The sequence below is a fragment of the Halictus rubicundus genome, chromosome 1 (genome assembly GCF_050948215.1).
Source record: "Halictus rubicundus isolate RS-2024b chromosome 1, iyHalRubi1_principal, whole genome shotgun sequence".
In the NCBI taxonomy this organism is placed as follows: Eukaryota; Metazoa; Arthropoda; class Insecta; order Hymenoptera; family Halictidae; genus Halictus; species Halictus rubicundus.
The window spans coordinates 26,848,294-26,871,241 of NC_135149.1; the positions used below are offsets into that span (position 1 = coordinate 26,848,294).

Sequence of the window (22,948 nt, forward strand, 5' to 3'; positions counted from 1 at the left end):
CTGCGAGTACATTAATTATTCCATATCGTGCTAGGTCTGCGAACTATTGCCTACAACAGTATTGCCATCTTGTTGCTGATATGTATGCAGATCATTTATTGTGTACACGCTGCGATTCAAATTTTGCTGGATTTTGTCAATTGTTTTGAAATTCTTTAATGAAATGTAAATTTACAGGAAATTTATGTTGAATTCGATTTTAAAGGAGAGCGTTGTTGAATTTTTGGAAACATATTTTGATCGAATTTAATATTGCGAAAAGAATTTTAACGAAATTTAATTTTAGAGGAAATTTATATTAAATTGAATTTTAAGGGAGAGTTTTATTGAAATAGTAACGTCTATTTTGCAATAACATACTGCATTTTTTAATATTTTCCACAATTAATGTCACTGTCGGTTACCAATGTTATGCCACTTGGTAACAATCCAGGAGGCTAAGTTCCGGCAATTCAAAAAAAGCCGTTAGACTTCGAACGCCGACAGTCGCACGGAATAGTCTGCGGTGTTAATAATTTTTGCAATCGTATTTTAATGAGGATGACGATATATACATAGTTACAATCACATATACAATATTATATATTTACAATTGTTAATAATTATGCGCTCGCGTTATATGTAACGTCATCATCGTTACTTTGTTAGCCGAGAAAATTCTAGTAAAATATTTAGGGGTATGGCCGCTTCCGACTGAACGTCGATATTAACAATATTATGAGAATTTTGTTCGTCGACAATGATTGCACAGTATTATTTGTTATGGAGTCGAAGAATTTCGCACGCAAGTGTTGGCTCGATCGTTTGGTTTGTAACAAACAAATGTTGAAATTAAATCTTTCTTGGATCCTTTAAAGGAAAAATGATTGTTCTAAAAAAATATTTTTGGTTAAAAGGTATAAATTTTTTGCGATTTTTGTACAATTCACATATGTATGTTTGTGTATATATATGTATACATAGATGACACTATTTTATAATGTCTGTAGTAAAAAACTGTATCGAGAACTTATAAGTTATAATTTAAACCCATATTCACCGTTCATTTGATATAATTTGCTAAGTCTACTCAATTGAACAAAGGGTTAACATTAATGTTTTTCTTTTGTAAATTGCACTTCATTTGTCTTTGGTATAGATTCCTTTTTTTTGTGTACATAATATCTTCTTTAAAAAATTAATAAATATTGCTTGCTGGAAATTATGTAATAAAAATAAATAATATCTGCATATGTATATATACATATATGTATATATTATTCTCTGTAAATAGCATATTGCATACATCTTTCGTGTTAAACTACACTTGTTACTGCAAATAGACAATCCAACCCAATTAGTGTTGTAAAACAAATGACTATATATAATCACATTGCACAGAATATGTGTAAAATTTATTCTTAACTTAAAACTATTGAAAACAATGACATCTTTTTTTTCAAGTATTCATTTTACAACTGACTTTTGATTGGACTGTCTAGCTTCACGTACGATAATTATTCGAATATTTTAATTATTTTTTAAATATTTATATATCTTGACAACTACAAGGTACTTAGTCCAATAAATTATTTATATTTATATATTTATATATCTCATCAGAATTGAGGAAAGATTCATTCAAAATGTTTTTTGCTGAGCTTGGCAGATGAACACTATTACAATCAGTAATTATTAAAGCTTGGTATGTGAAACAGTATGCTCATCGAAGCCGCAAATCGTCTATTTAGAATCACGTTGCCTTACCTAAACAAGTTCTACTTAGCACTTCAAAGAAGAGCATACCACCCCCATTCGGATTATGATTTCCCGTAATTACAATTTTCTGGCCGGTGTTGCTCTTTAATATAAAAAACGAATTGCTTATGTAATTGTACTTCTTCAAACACAGATAGACAGAAAGTTTTTTTAAAAGGTGAAATATTTCCTAAAACTCGATGGAAAAAAATTCCATTTCTTATTATCCCTAAATACCAATCGGTATCCCGAACGTACAACGAACAAAAGAATTGCTTCTCTTTTTTAATGAACAATACATCTATCTAAAATTCACTACGTATTGCTTCTCTAATCGAATAAGTCTTCCACCGTACTGTTAGATACTAGTCGAGAAACGAATTTCATTGGAATGATACCGAAACTGTCCCAAGTAACGGTCAGATCGTTTCTATGAGCATACGCATAGAAACTCTCATTAGGCTTCAAGATATTCACAGTATTATGTATACAGCACGTCAATGATTAAAATCAATAGTTTGTATATAATATTAAAAACTCCTACCAACGTTGAATATATACAAATAATTTCTAACCAAAGCAGAACATAAGTACGACTTGTATGAACGTCCCCATTAAATACCATGGATTAATTATGTTCTTATGAAACTGGATGGAAAACCAAGTCCCCCTGTTTCTGTTATGAGTAATGATGGTGCAGGAACTAATTACGTGGCAAATTTAATTATAAATAAAGCTATACCTTAACTAGTTCGTTCCGTTATCATGGTTTCTGAACACTTTCTATTGTTGCATAGTTTCAATTCAAGTAGAATCGGTGTCGTCAGTAGGAGTGCTATTGTTGTTGCTGCAATTTTTGCAGCAATGGACACACTTCGACTAAGGGTGTCCCTAATATCTCTTGGCATACTTGATTCATGTCAGGTTCCATCATGAGCGACGATATCTGATCCTCCGTTAACATCTCCACACTATTTTCCATGTGACAGCCAATTAGTAAAATCCAAATTCAAAATAACCCAATCATCGAATCTCGCCCACCTAGACAAAACACGTACCTTGCTAAACTTTCGCTATCGGACGTTTCTTCATCTGCGTTCAGGTAGGTTAGCGTCTTTTCTAGCGGACTAGGAACCTTCTTCCCTTTCCCCTCCAGCTTCTCACACTTCTCGGACTTGTCCTTATCCTTATCGACGGTTCTCGGTTCACTGGAACGCCTCTCGGTGAGGCTAGATATATTCAACATCATCATTCCATGACTTAGCAACTCTTTCACCTTCTCTCCAGGCCCAGCGCTCCATAACATGTCCAGCGACTGTCTCCTGCTGGAATTTGCTGCAATATTTAATGCAATGTTATACACCCACTTGAAATTATAGCATTCAAAGGTCGTGGAGCTATTTTTTAATCGAATGTACAGGACTCCACCAATTTATACTATTAGGCGAGAGTACTGTAGTACTCAACACTCTGTCTACTACTAAAAATTATTCACCTGAGCTACCTCCGCTAGCCTCCCCGCCAGCAGAGCTTCTAGTTATCCAATTGGCTAAACTACTGTCCAGCTTGGTCTTGCTCTTTATAGACGGACTCCTCGTGACCTCCGCCTTCTTTTCAGCAGTAAGCGTGACGTCGTTCCCTTTCGGCATAGCAGGCAGCGATTTTTGAGTGACTAACTTCTTCCGACTAGTTGGATCAGCGAATGACTGGGTTCTTCCATCAGAGGCCACCGGATTGTTACTCTCCGGACTGAGATCCATCGGTAGCGGTTTATAAGGGATTTGATCATCGTCGTCCGAGTACACTTCGTTATTGTAATAAATCTCGTCTGGAGAATTGTTCAGGCTGATCTCTGTCCACTCCTCGCCATTTTGTGTGGTCGCATTGGTGTTGTTTGTCTCCACCGGTGTCTGAATCGTGACTCGCTTCTCGATGGGTGAAATAATGTTTGATAAGTCCGACAATCGTGACGTCGACGAACTGGTTTGATTCAATGTTATGATATGTTTCGAGTCTGTTGCTGCAAGGCTCTTTGGACGGTCTCGCTTTATGTACTTCCGTGGCTCCGTGGATGAGAGGTTCAAGTTGTTTAGGCCCAGATATTCAGACGAAGGTTCTCTGTCCACCTAGATGATAACGTTCATAAGTATCTACTTAGTTTCAAGCTACAGTCCCTTGCTACAACCTTGCACTTACTCTTGTAGGCACAGGACATGGAACATTAGGGCTCATTTTATCAGGAAGATGCAAATACTCGTCGCTAGTATAGTCGGTGCTGTCGGGTGACCCGGTCACACTGGAGTCTGACGAGTTTGCTGACTTAGATTGATTACCGGCCTTGTCTCTTGAGTGTTTACTGAAGTCGTCTGTCCCGTCGTACCTTCTAGTCTGCGGGGGAATTAACATTATAAATAATTATCTGGGTGTAGTAGAACTTTTAGAAGAAGATAGTTATACCCTATGAATTTCATCGCTAATTTTCTCTAAATTTCTCAGGGCCTCCGCGTAGGTCATTTTTGCCTCGCCCACTGATCTTTCGAGCACGCTCACTCTCAGTTTCTGTTCCTCTAGCATTTGATTAAAATGTGCTTTCACCTCATAATACGGTCTGTGTAAGAAAAGTGAATCAATTAATCCTTCTATTAAGAAGCTCGTCGTCGTGCTTTCGAAGTCTAAGTTACGAGAAATCATACTGTAAAAAAGCATGTTTGAACAAAGCAGAAATTATATATTGAAATATTTGTCTGCCGAATATTTTGAAACTCGTGCTCGAGGGAGGTGAACGAAAAGAATACAATCGGTATAAGGGAACTCCATAGCACACACAATAAATCAAGTGTCGTGGAGAGAAAAAAAATGAAAAAAAGAATATCTATCCTACTTACAACATGAGCAAGTTGTGCCTGTAGGCGATACTGTTTATCAGAAGCAAGCTGCGACGTGCACCCATACTGCCAACATGAATATAACCAAAAGACATAAATATTCTAATATCTATACAAAATTAACATAACGTAGTAAACATTCAAAAATAAATTATTGAATATTTATATAGGGCGGGGGAAAAAGTAAAAACGGTATGTTAAAAATCATTGGGGTAAAACAAGATAAATATATTATGTATCCACAAAATATCAATCTTTGGAACCAACATATGTATTAATTGAATGCGGTACATTCCATGCATTATTATGTAAACTAGAAAATCATTCAATATCACTAGCCAAAGAAAATCATAGAAAATATATTACAAATACATACCTAGATTTAGCGATTGCACGCTTCAATTCGCGTTGCAATCTTTGCACTTCGTGTTCAGCTTTGTGATATAAAGCAGTGGTGTGCCTGTGTTCTGCTTCTGACAAAGCTCTTTCGTGTTCAGACTCGTTGACCCTAGCAGTTGCATGATTTAACATTTCCTAGAAAAATTTTTCTAATTGATATTTGTTTAAGTGTAATGGAATTTACATATTCGCACGGACTAATTATTATTGTTTTAATTACCTGCCAAGCATGGTCAAAACATCTTCCCTCGGTTCTTAGACCTTCTTCAGCTAAGTAAACCATTTCTTTGGCTGCTGCATGCTGGCTGTTTGCTCTTTCAAATCTAATAGCAGCTTTCTGCGTTTCTTGTAAAGCCTTAATAACGCATAGAATTATTGAATAAATGCTCGGGAAACATAAAAATAATTTTACTCATACAAGATGTCTTACTTCTTTGGCTTTGAACCTGGAATCATAGTATGGTCTAGATTTCTCGATACAGTTACCAAGTTTCTTAGCTAAACTATCGATTTTGAATGTAGACTCGCAGAGTAGTGCTCTGAAAGTTGCTCTTGCCTCCTAAAAGAAGAAAAGCAAATTGACAATTTATCAAGCATACAAAGTTTTAAGTATAGTTTACATAAATTTCAATTTCTGACAATAAATTGAATGGGCACAACATCTAAACTCATGAAACATTTCTTTGGACAACGATCCAAATGACTACAAGATGATCCTTCAAGCCATTATCCATTTACCCACAGCAATCACCTCAATGAAATGTAATCACAACTGATCTCAAAACTTGTTATTAATTTAGGTTCATCAAGGAGGGTGGCTATTATTTTAATTGGTCACCATCAAGAATTACCTAAGGGCTGGACACAAAGCCCATAAAAATAATAGAATCATACGTACATCTAAATCAACTTCGAGCTTGTTTATATCATCGGTAGCAGTATTTAGTCTTTCAAGTTCAATCTGAAAACACAATCAGTAGTAAACACTTTGTTCCCAACATTTATTGGACATGGAATTACCAGTATATTTATTATAGAGTTACCAGACAGTATAATATGAAAAAATAGTACTCTTGATAGCCTTTATACTTAAAAAAATTAATATTTTCTAGCAGACAAATTTCGAATTATTTATTCCCCATAAGTATGGGAATATAATTGATCCCAAGTTTTAAAAAATGATATTTTAAATTAATTTATACAGTAATTTTTATAATTAGTTGTCCGTGTATCTGGTTGCCAAAAAAGCATAAACAATATACAAAATCGAACATAATAATACAATTACATAAAAATTGGAAACAAAATATTTTTAGGAAGCTGTGTAATTAATCACAATGAATTAATATTTATTACCACTTCGTAACAGCTCAGAAAGAGGTAAAAGCGGACAACAGAGAAAGAGCAAAGAGCACAAAAATGGCATAGATCGAAAAGAATACATGTATTCTAAGAAGAGTACATCTGGTAACCCTGCGATCCGGGAAAGGAGGAATGAACGAAAATATAGATCACTTTGCAACGTGGCAAACAGAACGTACAGCCGTGAAAACATCAGGAGTATGCGGTTCTCGTGGGAGACAAGAGGAAGATAATCAACGCAGAGTATTCGAACGACCCGCAAGGTATAAACAAAGGGCATCCGCATCAACGTGGAAATGTCAATATCATAAGTGGCTGGCTTCTGGAAGCCTATCAATTATTCCCCGAAGAACGCGACGGTTTACCTGCACTCTAGGATCCACCGCATCGTCAACACGATCAGAATCATCGGCACTGTCTTTCTGCACACGTCCACTCATAATTCAAGCTAGAACCGAATTTTATTTACAATTTTTCATCCCACCTGTATCGTCTGCTACATTATCAGGTGGCCATGTTGAATGTTAGAGCGACTGACAGTGCCGTCCCCGTCAAAAACGGTCAAGGGCACTTCTAAACTAGTTCGCCTTACTTATTCCATTTTCTTGGCAAAACTTCCGAGATTCTTCAAAATTCGTAGACTTGATTGGTCTAAGATCGATAGGGTAACTTTTGCAGTAGTTGCAATCTTTGATAACTCAATGCCTGTGTACGGGGATAATTTTTTGAGAGGGTTACATTTTTTAAGAATCAAATGCTCTGCGGGTATTTTATTTAATAAATAATCATTGTATGCTAATATTTCGATAATTTTGATTGGGATGCGACAGCAACTCTGCTGTTATTTTATATTTTGTTGTCGAGTATCCCATCATCTATTATTTGTAACCTAAACTGGGTCATTGTATGAATTGTTCAAGGAGAGCTGAAAATTAGAGATGAGGTATTAAATGCTTTATTAAATTTATAACCAGTTCAAGGTGGTATTTATTCGCTTCTAAATAAACGTAAAGGTTTTTTTCAGTAGCTGGAATGAAAACTGCCGCCACAAGATGGCGGCACACGACCATGGACAACATAGAGGAATAGAGAGACCATTTTATAGCGTGTTCATGTCCCTGGTCTTGGTACCTTACCAACGCGACATATACTGACATAACTTCGCAAGCCTGCACGTGTGTAAGTGTGCAAATATGCAATCGTGCGTAAAGTATGTCCATGTTCATCAATTGCATAGAATTTGTATTGACACAATTCGAAGGAAAGTAGAACATCAGTTATGAAATCCATAATCCATACACACATAAGGACATGTCTCTAATATGCCAGCAAAAGAGTAGAAGACAAACATCAAAATAATCTAAATCTAACTCATCATTTTCAAAAAGAGAAGAACAATTCTAAATCGGATATGATATATCTCGAGTCCAAACATATGTTATCAACGTCCACGTCCAAAATGTGCCAGCCGATCTAATATCGCAGTCCGAAGCTGGTTTTCTGCGCAATTAGTGATCTTGACTCATGCTCTTTCGCCCGCCCACCAGATTTATGCAGATCAGCGTCGAATTTATGAATTATCGGTAACGTCGGGCGTGATAAGCGAATGGTAATGGGTCTCTCGAGGAAAATCGGGTCACGAAAACGCATATAGAATGTTTGTTCCTGTATGCCTCTGTGACATGGCCACACGGCATGATCGAAGATGGCGGTTCTGCGTTCGATGGCCGCTAGAGGGGTCTGTCTGCTCTCCAGGCCCGCCTGGACTCTGAAGCAGACTTTTTCTCATTCGCATCGGTGGTTTCTGTGCTGTCGGAACAGGTGGATTACGTTCAGGGAAAGCGGACGACGCTGGTAGAAACGTCAGTCGGCGACGTCGCGCACACCAATTCATTGTCGGTGAGTGGAACTTTATTTCTAATTGTTTTGCGAATCTCGGGCCGGAATCGAATCCCGGGCCCGACGTAGCCGGTGTTGGTCCCACGGGGATTACGGGCCCAGGACAAGGGGGAAAAGAAAGGGAAGAAAGGAGGCGAAACAGGACGAGAAAGGATATCAAGGGAAAAGTTTTTAACCGGGGAGACTTTCTATTTCGGTATTTTTACGCGCGCCGCCGCGGAATAGCGAAAGGCAACGGAGACAGAGGATACCTAGTCGGAAAAGAGGTAAACGCAAAGGTCTGCCCGTGATCCCTGGACACAGGCTGGCAAATGCAACGCTCCTTCGGCTCTGGAAGGCGATCACAGGTCTCTCGTATATATGTATATGTAGACACGGGTGATTCCAGATGAAAACTGTTTTGTTGGTCGCGCTATCCGTTTTTTTCCACCGCACGCACAGGACTGGTTTCAAACGATTCGCGCTTCTGCGATCTGTGTGCCATGCGTGCTTTGCCTCCACCCGGGCTTTAGCATTAATCCATTTTAGCGGACCTTCGAAATCTGCTTTAGAAATGCAACGATTCCAGTTAATTCTATTTAATATGTATTTCTGTCGAAAGGATTAATGGAAATGTGATGGTACAATTTCATCCAAGTCCACGGTTACATTATCATTAAAGAGTCATTAGCATTTCGAGTGGGGCCTCGTCGGCCCTAAGACGGCATTCTTATAAATATACTGATTTATTGATCGATTTTCTAAAAACATTTCTCGAAGGCACGACTTGTGGACACGTTAATCTTTCTGTTGTTTCGAATGCAGCAGCTGTTCATTTAATTAATTCGCCAGGAACTGTGTAGTTGAATGAGAATTTTTATTTTATGGGTCAAAACGGACCCGGACTCCGCTGTTGCAGGTTTAACTACCGAATGATTGATTTCTAATTTCTTTTTTAGAATTACTAAAATTGTAAAAATGTTTTTATGAGAAATTTTTTAGGCATTCGACAAATCAATTTATTTAGTCGAATCATGATACTTGTTAAGATTGGAGATCGCTGATTTGTAATGGTAATAGTTTGTCGTTGGCTGTCAGTTTTTAAGCGAAATTGAATCGAAAGTTTTCCTGATGTGTCCCCTGAATTATGCATGGCAAGATTGTTTTCATCATACCTACATTTTTTTCATGAATATTTAAATTGTGCGTGCTTGAATCGTTTTTATTACATTTAGTTTCTGGCAAGCAAGGCAATTTTTTGCGAATATTTAAATAGTGCATGCATAAATAACTTTTATTACATTTTTTTTTTTAATGAACTTTCTAATTGTGTCTCTCGAAATAGTTTTCATTATACTTATTCGGAATACTTAAATTCAGCATATCACAATTATTTTGATTATACCTTTTTTGTTATAAATATTCAAATTCTGATTTCTTAAATTGTAATATGAAAACAACAATATAGAAGCATGTTTGCTTATAGTAGCACAAGCGTGCATGTACAGAATGAGTTACGCGCTTGTTTACCAAAAGCTGAGGCATTTATTTATGCCAAAATTAAGAAAAATACGTCGCAGAAGAATATTGCAACAAATAACAGGTATCCGAGGTAAATAAATTATTTATCGATATCTCTTTTGTCCTTTCGGACCTTGCGAGGCTTACATAAATTAGCATTGCGTAACAATATCTGTTGATAGTACACATATTAATTAATATCAACTAGTCATTAATCAAACTGGTCATTAAGTAATGAATTTAATCGCCATTTAAACGGATGGTAATACTTTCCTTATAATTTAAATATAATACAAAAAACAGTCCAACCGTGATTAGATAATTTCGAACATATGATTGAAATGGTTGCCAAAATGAAAAATCTGTAATTTAACTCAGAGTGAAAATGTGTCCTGCCGGCTTAGAGAAACAAAACGGGTACGAAATACCGCAACGTTCCTGATTCCACGGATCTCGATCGACGATCTAAGATCACGATAACGTTCGCCTAACCCATGTAAACATTGGGGAACGGTCTGAACGGTCAAAATCGAGCTTCCGTTGTCGCGTGTCGAATCGCCCCAAGGACGCAACGGGAGATGTTGAATACCGTGGTACGTCATAAAGGCTCTTGGTAGCCGGCAGAGTATTGTGGGTACCCGTGGCTTGTGTCACAGTTAACTTATTTCGTATTCGTGCGGCGAAAATGTATCCGATGTCACGACAAACGGCACGGTACGTGGGCTCAGAGAGCCCCGGTACCCGCCTCTCTCGGCTACCCTTTTCGTCGTAACTGATTCGACGAACTGGTACCATTGCTTGTACCGAGAGAGATCGTTTACCGTGCTTGTCGTTTAATAAAATTCAAGCACGTCGACGGCCGCAGATAACTTTTCATATCGCGCGAACGCCCACTAAGCGCTCCGCTCAGCACTCGAGTTCCACTATGCTCGCTTTCGGCTTCATCCTGAGTTTCTTTTCACGTTTGTCCTGCACTTCCGCCTTTTTACACCTTCTGCGTGCCAAAATTCTTGACCCGTGGTCGTGGGCAAGCAACAGAATCCGAAACAACAGCCAAACGGCAATTTCAGACGCTCTCCATTGGATCTGGAAAAAGATTACAGTGAATTCTCGATATACAGTGACTCCCAAAAGTATTCGGACACTAGCTATAACTACCTTTACGACTTGATAATTCCTTTGTTAATAAACCAATCGTCCCGGGAATTGTTTCTAGCAATAAAAGATCTATTAATGTTGATAAACATAAATAATTTATTTGAAAAATGTACATAAATTCCATAATAAAAATTAGTAAAAGAAATAATGTACCATTTTTGGCTCACAAAAATATTCGGACAATATTAATTTTTCAATTTAGATAATGTAATTTAGCATTACAAAATTTGTTTAATACTTCGTGGCATAACCATTTTGTTTAAGAACATGTCTTAACCTGTTTGGCATATTGTTTGTAATTTTTTTTAAATATTCAACAGTTATATTCGACCACTCAGTTGCAAGTCTTTGTTTTAATTCAGCTATCGATGTAATTGGGGTTTTTCGAATTATTCTATCCAATTCATCCCATAAATTCTCGATAGGATTAAGGTCCGGTGATTGGGGCGGCGAATGAAGAATTTTGGGGCAGCGGTATAATAAAAATTCTTGCACAATACGTGACTTGTGCTTGGGGTCGTTGTCTTGGTAAAACTTAAAAGTATTATTAAGCCCCATTTTTTCAGCACTTTGAATTAAATTATTTTTGAGTATATTTAAATAATGATTTTTGTCCATGATACCGTCAATAAAAACTAGGTTACCGACTCCATATGACGAAATGCAACCCCAGACCATTACGCTGCCTCCGCCGTGTTTCACTGTACCTCTTGTATTTTCAAAATTAAACTCTTTATTCGCTTTCCGCCACACCATAGTTCTTCCGTCGGAATTGTACAGATTGAATTTACTTTCATCAGCAAATATGACATCCTTCCACCATGTCTCATCCTTAGAAATTAGCTCTCTTGCAAGGGTTTTTCGTTTATCAATATTCTTTTCGTTGATAAATGGTTTCTTTCTAGCTACTCTTCCATTGTAACCAGCTTGCCTCAGCACTCTCCGAATTGTTTCGGCTGAAACATTTTTGGAGCTTTCTCCTAATAGCTCACTAACTAGTTTTGGAGCACTTAAGCGCGGATTTTTTTTCACTTTCCGAATAATTTTGCTTTTCTCCCTCGTACATAAGAGACTTGGTCTTCCAGTTTGCGGAATAGAATCAATGCGATTCTCAATATAAAATCGTCGACAGACATCTGCAGCAGTACTCTTACTTATACGAAGCATTGCACTAATTTCGCGATAGGTTTTTCCTTTTTCTCGATGAAAAATTACAAGCTGTCGCACATCGAAACTCGTATTCTTTCCTTTGCGACCCATTTTGAACGAATTCACGTTAACTACTGACAGTAGTGAGGTGGCATGGACATCTAATGGTCCACGAGATTCTGTTTGTAAACAAACGTTTTCCCGTTCTTGGAATATCGCGTCCCCAGAAGGCGATTGCCAGAGAAATATAATACGTGTCCGAATATTTTTGTGAGCCACAAATGGTCCATTATTTCGTTTAATAATTTTTATTATGAAACGTATATATATTCTTCAAATAAATTATATATGTTTATCATCCTTAATAAATGTTTTATTGCTAGAAACAATTTCCAGGGCGATTGCTTTATCAACAAACGAATTATTAAATCATAAAGTTAGTTATACCTAGTGTCCGAATATTTATGGGAGTCACTGTATGTCAACACCGGCCTTGCCAGCGTCATATATCGTCTAGGAGAGGTGTTATGTTTACACTCCTCGGCGTGCGAGGCCTCTCGAGCTTCAGGGCCCCTGACGGGGTATACCCCGCGATAGTGGGGATTATTCCGCGACGTTTATTATCGAGGTCTTGGCGACATATATAGAGAAGTCATTGTATCTCTCCTGTAGATACGTTGAATTATTATTTATGACTAGGGCGGCGCAAAAATATGAGACACTGGAAAATATAAACGGGATATGACAGAATCGGGAACATTATCAACAGTTTATTAAAATTATTGGAGAAAGAAACAAATTTGGTTCTAGCCCCTTTTAAATGATGCAGAAAATTTTTATTTTGCATAAACATCCTGATCGTGAACAATGTTGAACAGTCTCATTCAATTTTACAATTAATCTGAACATGATTGTTCATCTTCAACGAAGGAGTCCAACAATTTAACTATAGTAATTCGTCGAATAACGTGTAATAAATCTCTGAAGTACCATTATTAGACAAAATTTTACGACAAAACTGAGTTATACCATTTTCAATTTATTAAACTTGTTAACCCTCGCACGACGGACCGTAGTTGCCGGTGACTGGGTCTCGCCTGACCCATACTAGCGAGTACACAGTCAGAGGCAATAGGTAGTCGAGATCCACACACACACACACGTAGTTAAGAAAGGAAATGAATTTTTATTTTGTTACAGTTTGTTGGAATTGACAATTTTTTGCAGTCTGGCCATTATAATTTAACTTTACAGATAACAAAGCTTTATTGCGATCTTCAACGCGATTGTTCCATACTAGGGTAAGGGACCCAATTACTGTGCTTCATGTAAATTATACTTATTTTTAAAGTATGATGAATATTAAAAAAGATACATTATTTTTTTTTCATTAAAATCGGTTAATGTATTACGCTCCTTTTTAATATTCATTATGCTTTAAAAGTAAATATAATTAATATAAGCACAGTAATTGCCCCCACAGTAATTGGGTCCCTTACCCTAAACAACTTGAACGCGATTGTAAAGGTCTTGTATATCTGTGTTACCATTTATTGTTTTAGCGAATTATTCGGAAGGACAAAAGGATGTTCAGGGGTGGTTAAATGATGGGTAAAATGAAGAATGGACGATGAATTCGCAGGATCCTTCGGCTATTTCGAGCGCCGCGTTTACAGCCAAGTGCTAAATGGCCCCAGAACAATTTTCTTTTCTTCTTTCCATCGTGAATGGCGATCGTTACGTCAGAGGCGCTCCGTGCAAAATCATTCTAGCGTTTAATTTCTCAGTGAACACGAAACTCACAAAGTGGTTGATGTAACGTGTTTCCACCCATTGGCCTGTCCATTACGTGACTCGTCGAAACGTGTAACAGCGTCCGTACAGTAAAGTTTGTTGATACTTTGCGGATTTCGTGCGGCGTCTTTTGTTCGTAGGGACATGTTGTTCCCGATTTGAAGAACTCACCCGATGGACACGTGAGAATATTTCTGGTGCAGCGTTTCTAGGAATTAGGGGACCTGCTACCTGGGGGAAAAGTTTTTACTTTGGGAACGTCGGGCCTTTTCTGGGGGACCTTATTCTGTAACGATGTCACGCGTTCTATAGTAATTCCTAGAAGCTTTAATTAGGTAGTGGATATTCAGTCGTGCCGTGTAAAACCCCTGACATTATTTCTTCCGCTCAGGAATCCAGTTTTTAACTGTTTTTGTAACGAGTTCTGAGACGTTCGGTGCTATTTTTAATTCAAATTGCATTTAAGTGTGATGTATAATCAAGTATATTAATTGAAAGTGCATTCTGGTATGAATCTAACGTCTGTCTTTTTAAAAACATTTTCACTTTTTTGGACTAGAAAAAGAATAAAATTTGATGAATTATTAGTTGAAGGTTTTGATGGAGGAAAAATGGCACTTTTCTCTCATGAACGGTGTTTTATTGTTTTTAAATTCTGCGGATGAAATATGGTACCTTCATCTGTTAACAAACATTTCTTCTCTTACATAGTTCTCTAACGAAAATGGTACTTTTCTCTGTTAATAGGTTGATAATAAAAATAGTAACTTGCTCTATTACTTACCATTTATTTTTCTTTCTCCCGTACCTCGCTCTGTGAATAGCCATTTATTTTGTCTACGTCATCGGTAATAAAAATGGTAAGTTGCTCTGTCAATCATCACTTATTTCTGTTTAGATCATCAACGATAAAAATGGTACCTTATTGCGTCAATTACAATTTTTTTTTGTTCAGTCAACAGAAGGTCATACGAAGAGATTTAAAAAATAATTTACTACAGGTCGTGACGTCGGCCAAAATTCGAGATCTTATGCACGAAATGATCAATCCAGATAATGGTCAATCAGCGGAGGTAATCTCAAAGCATGTTAACATAGCATTACTTACGTAAAGGTTTCGAGGATGTAGACACGCTGCTGGTAGTCTTTAGCTAGCTGTACACGGTGGCAATTACCATACTTTTCGTAATTCTGTTAATCATATTTCGCAGAGCCACGCCTTATCTGCCGTTGTACCGAAAACATTGAGGTCTCAGCCTCTGGTATCTTGCCTGTAATCAACTACAAACACGCTCGGAACAATCCCAATCAAATTGAGATTGTTTTCGGTGCGCTTAAAACTTTATCCATTAAAAGACCTCGTCTCGATGGCTTAAAAAAAAATCAAACTCTCCATTTAAAAAACTAACCATCATTTTTACCGAAATTTAAAATCTTCAGTTAGACTCTGCTTCATTTTAATCACATATTTATTCATCTCAAGTCCAATCATGGCAGCGATTCAGGTTCAAAATCTTTTGCCGTGATAAGATCGCTATAACTCCGGAACTAATGATTTTTTCTGCACGAAACAATTTTTGTACACTCCTGAAAGATCGATAAATTAACTCGGAAAGTTCGATTTCGATACGTCCATTATTTTCCTCAATAAAAAATCTTTTGGAACTCTTTGCTTCAGTTTTCCTGAACGAGCCCTGATAAGATCGCTATAACTCCGGAATTAATGATTTTTTCTGCACGAAACAATTTTTGTATACTCCTGAAAGATCTATAAATCAACTCGGAAAGTTTGATTTCGATACGTCCATTATTTTCCTCAATAAAAAATCTTTTGGGACTCTTTGCTTCAGTTTTCCTGAACGCGCCCTGATAAGATCGCTATAACTCCGGAATTAATGATTTTTTCTGGACGAAACAATTTTTGTACACTCCTGAAAGATCGATAAATCAACTCGGAAAGTTTGATTTCGATACGTCCATTATTTTCCTCAATAAAAAATCTTTTGGAACTCTTTGCTTCAGTTTTCCTGAACGCGCCCTGATAAGATCGCTATAACTCCGGAATTAATGATTTTTTCTGGACGAAACAATTTTTGTATACTCCTGAAAGATCTATAAATCAACTCGGAAAGTTTGATTTCGATACGTCCATTATTTTCCTCAATAAAAAATCTTTTGGAACTCTTTGCTTCAGTTTTCCTGAACGAGCCCTGATAAGATCGCTATAACTCCGGAATTAATGATTTTTTCTGCACGAAACAATTTTTGTATACTCCTGAAAGATCTATAAATCAACTCGGAAAGTTTGATTTCGATACGTCCATTATTGTCCTCAATAAAAAATCTTTTGGAACTCTTTGCTTCAGTTTTCCTGAACGCGCCCTGATAAGATCGCTATAACTCCGGAACTAATGATTTTTTCTGCACGAAACAATTTTTGTATTCTCCTGAAAGATCGATAAATCAACTCGGAAAGTTTGATTTCGATACGTCCATTATTGTCCTCAATAAAAAATCTTTTGGAACTCTTTGCTTCAGTTTTCCTGAACGCGCCCTGATAAGATCGCTATAACTCCGGAACTAATGATTTTTTCTGCACGAAACAATTTTTGTATACTCCTGAAAGATCGATAAATCAACCCGGAAAGTTTGATTTCGATACGTCCATTATTTTCCTCAATAAAAAATCTTTTGGAACTCTTTGCTTCAGTTTTCCTGAACGCGCCCTGATAAGATCGCTATAACTCCGGAACTAATGATTTTTTCTGCACGAAACAATTTTTGTATACTCCTGAAAGATCGATAAATCAACCCGGAAAGTTTGATTTCGATACGTCCATTATTGTCCTCAATACACAATCTTTTGGAGCTCTGCTTCGGTTTTCCTGAACGCGCCCCGATAAAATCGCTGTAACTTCAGAAGCAATGATTTTTTCTGCATGGAAAAATTTGTGTACACTCCTCAAAGATTGATAAATCACAACTAGCAAAGTTACAATTTCATACGTCCCCTAGTTTCGTCACTAAAAAATACCGACGCTCACGGTACGTAGAAAGCTGTTTTTAGCTGTTCCGAATAGAAACACCGCGAGTCTTGGAATAAATTCTGCATTGTTAACGTCGAGACTCCTTCAATAATTCAATGCGAACCTGCAAACACAATTCTTCGAACAATAATTCATAAATCGTTGAATGCAAGAATGCCGACTTCCGCGAGCGCGACTCGCCGCGTAATAAATCGATTAAATCATTAAACGTCGCGATTCGTATGAAATATCCATGCATAGAAATTATTGAATCTTCATCGTGGTGTCCGTCGTGGATGGCGATGATCATGACGGGATGACGATCATTGGCAACGTGGACGAGAGCCGGCCACGTGCTGCATCTGAGAATTGTTTCCGCGGTATCGTTACACAAGACACGTACCATCGGCCAGCCGGCATCCGAGCTCGCATAATTAATTATTCACTCGTCAGCCATAGCTCGCGGTGTACAATGTAATTAGACGCTTGTGCGTATGAAAACGAACCAGACGACGACGAGATATCGGGTGCCGATTATCCACGCTCCGGAAGAAAGGATCTTCCTTTAGCAGCTCGCGAGCTCTGCGTGCTATTCGCCGATCGGAATGGCAAACACGCCTCGGGGACTCTATGGATCGCAGAGATCTACGCACCGAGGATCCTTTGCATTGAGATAGTGCCACTGTTATCTGCACGTGACTCGCGCGGTTAACCTTGCGAATTTGAAAACGATTTCTGAAGTTGTGTTCTCTTCGTCCGCGAATTTTTCTGCAATTCTTTTTTTGTTCTTTATGAGTTACTGCAAAGTTCCTGGGACCTACGAAGTTTGTTGAAGTAGAAGTTAGAAGAAAAGTTTATAGATCCCAGGAGTATTTGATTGTTAAATACCCGATTCTCGAAAAATGGCCTATATTTAAGCTGTGATATTTTTCTCTAGGTTCATAATCGTTCATTTTAAGATTTTTTTTTTTCGTGACGTAGCGGGCGAGAAACTGAAGACGCGTGTCTTCTTGAAAATGCTGTACATTGAGAAATCTGTGAAAATTGAGATATTCATTCATGGATTTATTGAACCAGTTAGCTGTCGCGACCTCTTTGAAAAATGTGTACCTAAGTTGCGTCGCAAAAATTAACCGCTGTTTGAATTATAGCTGTTTTGACGAGTATACTCGTCATGACACAAAATATTGCCATTTCTTCATGACGAGTATACTCGTCAAACACAGTTGACTGGTTAATAACATATTTTCCATTCTGGTTTATTACTTTTTGCCACTTTTGAGGTAACTTATCATTAGACCGAGGATCCGTATGCAAAATAAAATATTTATGTATCGCTTGCAAGAGAGAGAGGATGAATAGAAATTTATTTCTCCTGTTAATAGTTGTAAATAATTTTAGCTAAATTGCGGCGATCAAGGATTGTCAGGAAGTAAAAAACCGAGCCGTACGCACAGATGGGGGCATAATCGAAGAAACGGTAGTGCCGATAAAACGGTGCACCCGGTACACAAGGTGGCATCGACCCGTCGCTGGTCGACACAATGTTGGCGCACCAAAAATGCGGGCAGAGAGGCTGCTGGCGGTCAAGAGCATGGTCGGAGGGACCAGCTGATTACGTGCACGGTGTACGGGAAGAGCGGTTGTAATTAATGCGTCGTGCCGGCGTTTTTGTCACGGTGATTCGCGGATGGAAGGCTCCGCCGATGGCAGTGCCGGGGTAAGAGACGGTAAAAAAACGACGGCCATTCCGACGAATAAAACGCGAAGAGGTGCACCGGTATCCAGAATCGGTGCGTCGCCCTTTTACAAACACGGAAATCCTATTCCCCGGCCTGGCCATTAACGCGCGGCGTTAATTACACGCGCACACACGCGCCGGCTTCCCCGCGACTCATACGCATAGATCCGTTACCGTCCACGGCTCTATTACACGCAAGGGTGCCGATTACCACAACAATGGCTCCCCCTTTTGCGAATCGGTCCCGTACCGTTCCGGACAGCGTACAATGTTGCGCTGGAAAAGAAACCAGGACTCTGTCGGCTTTCTTGCGACGCGCAGTCAGTCGTTTCTGTAAAACAGTTGGAATTAAGGATATTATTCCGAAAGGCGCCGGTGCCCGATCGATATGAAATTTGGAGCATGTTATGAATAATGCGCAAGGACCCCACATATAAAATTTTAACTTCGGGAGTTCACCCGTTTAAAAAATACAGGTACTTCGGGGGAAGCCGCATAATGTCTGTGATCGTTCGCTTCGGACGTGTCATTGTTTCATGAATTTGTTTAAATAGAAAATCGTACTCAAGATATTCTCATGAAATCGGATAAAATTCGAGCTTTTCGTAAGCCAATCGAGTAGACTGAAAAGGACACAGACTTACTTCAATTGTTAAGGAGTCTTTGCAAAGAGGAAGCGCCAACCTTTAAATCCATGGTGGTTTCAGTCACGAAAAAAATTTTTCAAAGTTTCTACAGACGCTTGAATTTTCAGATTTTCGAGAAAAAATGCGTCCTCGGTTCGTCGCCACCTCTCAGGAATTTGTGTCTAGGAGGAAAAGGCTATAGTCGCAAATATTCTAAAAACCTGCAACGCTATTCCAGTGATTTCTCTATATATGTCGCCAGGACCTGGATGATAAATGTCGCGGAATTATCCCCACTACGGGGTATACCCCACGAGGAGCCATGAAGAGTTCTCGGACGCCGAGTGTAAACATAACACCGCTCGGGTATGTCTGCTGTTGTTGACATAAATCGAGAATTCACTGTCTATGGTTTTTTTCTTTTTTCGGTGGGCCGAATCGTTTGTAAAGCCGTCGTCGGTCTACACAAGGTTTTCTCAATTATTTACTGAAACATGGGAACAGCTCGAAGCCTAGAGACCCGCGGTCGTTCAATTATTCGCGTAATTGATATGCTGGCAAGGGTTCCAGACCCGCGATTCACCAGCGATCACTATCGCGGAAGAGGGAAGAGTCCGTGGAACGGAATTGATAGATTTACCACGTATAATTTCCGCGTCAGCGATACGTAAACGAAGATTATTGAGAGAGACTGGAGAGACCGGAGTTTCCGTAGACGGCCATTTCCCTGCTTCGTAATCGTTATTGAAACTTATTCCACCGAGACCAACGACCGATCCGATTTGCTACACGCTTAATGATTCCGATGGAATTCATTGCAATCGATACGGAAACTATCAGCAATCCAGTAACAAATTCCACCTGAAACCAGAAAATTCATCCAATTTGTTGAGGACTCTTTCCTGAAACAAAAGGAGCTCGGCTCTTCCGTTTGGAAATTTCTGTTTTGCATAAAGCTTGGACACTGAAGCAACATCCAGCGAATTTTTATTGCCCCTTGTTGTTTTCTTTCTTTTCTTTTATTTGGTAAAAACGGCGATTTTTTCTTCAGTGTCGACACAGCTTAAGATAGATTCGCGGTAAGGTAGAGTGACCACGTTACCGACAAAAATAGGCGAAAAATGGTTTTACAAGGCTCAACTTTTCGTCCTTATATGAGAATATTTTTCGCTGGGAAAGGGCTCGTTCGAAAGAGGAATGTTCAATCTAGCGCACGCTGGTCATGAGCTGACGAGATTATGCTGATATTTGGTAACATAAGCGTTAGAAGTAGGCCAAGAATTGACGATGCGCATGCCGCGGAATCCAAGCATTTTTATGCCATTGGATGAGTTTTCTGGATGAAATCGAGAAGTAGCGCGGGCTAGAAAATATCTCCGGCTACAAATTGAGCTATATTTTGTTTCGATTCTCTGCGAAACAAAGCCAAAAACTTGAAGCACGTTTCTGACGTCAGAATTCATGATATTGATAATACAGAGCAAAAATTGTGACAAGTTTAGTCACAGACTTAGGACCCGTCGGATCAAGACCAAGACGGATCTTAAGTCAGTGGCTGAAGGCTGTGAACGGAAATTATGCAAAACTCTGCAAAAGTCACGTGACTATCTTTGGCTCTTAAGGATCCGAAATGATCTAATCGTAAAGGTACTCATAAAGTACTTCAATTGATGGATTGTAGCAAAAATTAATCTTCAAGCTTGGCGTCATACGTGCTACTGAAAGTGTTAATTGGTTCCCGGTCAGGTATTAATTATGGAACAGTCTGTAGCATCTGATACGGGTTTCTAGATCTATATGCAGGCAGATCTCTTTCTCCAGAGGAATTCTTCCTCCTTCTCACGCGGCCCCCAGCTCGAAAAATAAAAGAAAAGCAACTCTCACCTCGAGCCAGACACAAAACCGAGTTTCTTTTGTCTTGTGAAATGAAAAAAGTAGCTCTGGAGGATAAGAGAAAATGACTGAATTAAATTAGTGGCTGAAGATAACCGCGGTAATTGAGTTGCTAGCTTGAAAGAGGAAGAAAGTGTGTTTTCATTACACGAGGCGAAATTGAACACAAGTACTACAGAAAATTTATAACTATCGAAAATATTGGGGAATAGTCTCCGAGAAACAATTTCGTTTCCAAAATGAGTATTCATGGTTTATTTGAATCGCTGAGATTTAACACTCGAATGGCGACTGTAAGGCGCCACTAAAAATTCCTATATGGTTACTCAAAATATTTTTTACATTATTAAATCTGTTTCTATTTAATCAATTAATAAACATTTCAGTACTGTACGAGTAAATTAAAACGAAACATTTCTTCCGACCTAAAATATTTATCTTCTATATATATTTTTTCATGGTATACATACGAAAATGGTGCAATTTATGGAGTTAAAATAGCTTCGAGTGCAAAGGGTTAATAAATGGCATTGTCTCATTTTAGGAATACGAATGCCCCACGAATCTAATTTCGAAGCGATTCCGTGTTGAACCTGCCGCTGGATGATCTCTCCAGCAACGATCTCAGCCATGCATACGCGGCTATGCGTCGCCCACTAATATGTGTGTCAAGCATAGTGAATCGAGATATACTTTCCCTGCTTTCGCGCGTATCCACTGTCCAAGACGAGTTCGCTAGCAATTGAGCATTGTCCGGGCAGTAGGCAGCAGTGAAACCGGAACTCGAGAAAGTTCCAAAAAGATCGACGAGACGGGTAAATCGCTCCCGGTGTGTACACACGAGTGATAAAATTGCTGGCGCGTTCTGCTCGAATGATTCGTGCCGGTGCATGCATACACCGTACATAGAAAAGCGGCAAGAATTTATTGAGCATCCAGCACACTCTGGTACATAAAACGATTCGTGCCGCTTTCGATTGAACAATATACACTTGCATCGGCAACACTCGCTCGGGCAACACTCGCAGAGTGTGCTTAGCTGTGCTGCTCGATCTTGTGTACCCAAGCGAAATATTTACAGAAGATTGTCAATATTTTGTCGATCGCATTGTGCTCGAGCGATTTCTCAATTCTTTTCAACTGAATGTTTTAATCTCTTGTGTGCTCTTCTACTTTGCTCTTGTTTAAAGATATTCTACTAGAGGTGAAATCATCTTCTCTAGGCTCTATTTCATTTTTAGTTGTTATACTTAAATTAAGTATTGTTATATCACGTTCGAGGTACTTCCGACGATAACCGTCGCTCTAACTTCCAACAACATTATTATTTTCTTACAGAAAAAATTGTATACACTCTTCAAGGATCGATAAACAAACCCACAAAATTTGAATTTGATATCTGTGCTAGTTCCGTAAAAAAAAATTCCCAAAGGTAGCTCTATTTTTCGTTGAAATAAAGAGCCGTTTCCAGTTCATCGACCCTGTAGATTTCTAGCTGTAGATTTCTACTGGAGATCTACTAGCCAATTTAAAAGCTATGTACACACACACGCACACTACGTTCGTGTAAAGTTGTAACTGAATTATGTAAATTTTCATTTATATTTTCAGTAAATTATAATTCCTGGAGTAGTTCAACTGTAATTCTGCACAGCTCTGCTCCTGGATGATACATGACGCTGGCAAGACCCGTGTCGTTGACATACATCGAGAATTCACTGTACTGCAAGAAAGAATCGACAGAAACCAGTTGAAGTTCAGGTAGCAGTTGTTTGCCAA

The 22,948-nt window shown here is 38.5% G+C and overlaps 2 protein-coding genes across 6 annotated transcripts in view; one reads left to right on the forward strand and one right to left on the reverse strand.

Annotated features, from left to right (window-relative positions):
• Positions 1 to 339: 339 nt before the first annotated feature.
• LOC143359196 (uncharacterized) lies at positions 340 to 6,911 on the reverse strand. Of its 4 annotated transcripts, XR_013083075.1 has the most exons (12): positions 6,749 to 6,911; positions 5,920 to 5,982; positions 5,452 to 5,580; positions 5,242 to 5,376; positions 4,999 to 5,156; positions 4,623 to 4,688; positions 4,195 to 4,345; positions 3,934 to 4,125; positions 3,233 to 3,863; positions 2,796 to 3,072; positions 2,480 to 2,708; positions 345 to 871 (listed from the first exon to the last, which is right to left on the reverse strand). XR_013083075.1 is itself a non-coding variant. In XM_076796961.1 (11 exons), exons 1-11 carry the CDS (start codon positions 6,821 to 6,823, stop codon positions 2,573 to 2,575), a joined length of 2,013 nt encoding a protein of 670 aa, XP_076653076.1. In that variant the 5' UTR covers positions 6,824 to 6,911; the 3' UTR covers positions 341 to 2,572. The 4 variants fall into 4 exon arrangements, 3 of the variants coding, with proteins under 3 accessions (XP_076653090.1, XP_076653076.1, XP_076653098.1); XM_076796961.1 differs by having other exon boundaries at positions 341 to 2,708; XM_076796975.1 differs by lacking the exon at positions 5,920 to 5,982 and having other exon boundaries at positions 340 to 2,708.
• Positions 6,912 to 8,130: 1,219 nt separating this feature from the next.
• LOC143359213 (PTB domain-containing engulfment adapter protein 1) overlaps positions 8,131 to 22,948 on the forward strand; it is a 57,608-nt gene continuing 42,790 nt past the window's right edge. Inside the window, exon 1 of one of the 2 annotated variants that reach the window (XM_076797003.1) lies at positions 8,131 to 8,281. The gene's annotated coding sequence lies outside the window, so the exon portion shown is untranslated. Of the gene's footprint in view, positions 8,283 to 22,948 lie in introns of both variants that reach the window. The other variant, XM_076797021.1, reaches the window with a different exon arrangement.

What these genes read in the sequence shown, in the direction of transcription:
- LOC143359196 (XM_076796961.1), bottom strand. Translation starts at nt 6,823, where the DNA reads ATGAGTGGACGTGTGCAGAAAGACAGTGCCGATGATTCTGATCGTGTT. An exon ending in CGGTGGATCCTAGAGTGCAG is followed by an intron (nt 5,983 to 6,748) that starts GTAAACCGTCGC and finishes TTGTGTTTTCAG; the next exon opens with ATTGAACTTGAAAGACTAAA. An exon ending in AGCTCGAAGTTGATTTAGAT is followed by an intron (nt 5,581 to 5,919) that starts GTACGTATGATT and finishes TTCTTCTTTTAG; the next exon opens with GAGGCAAGAGCAACTTTCAG.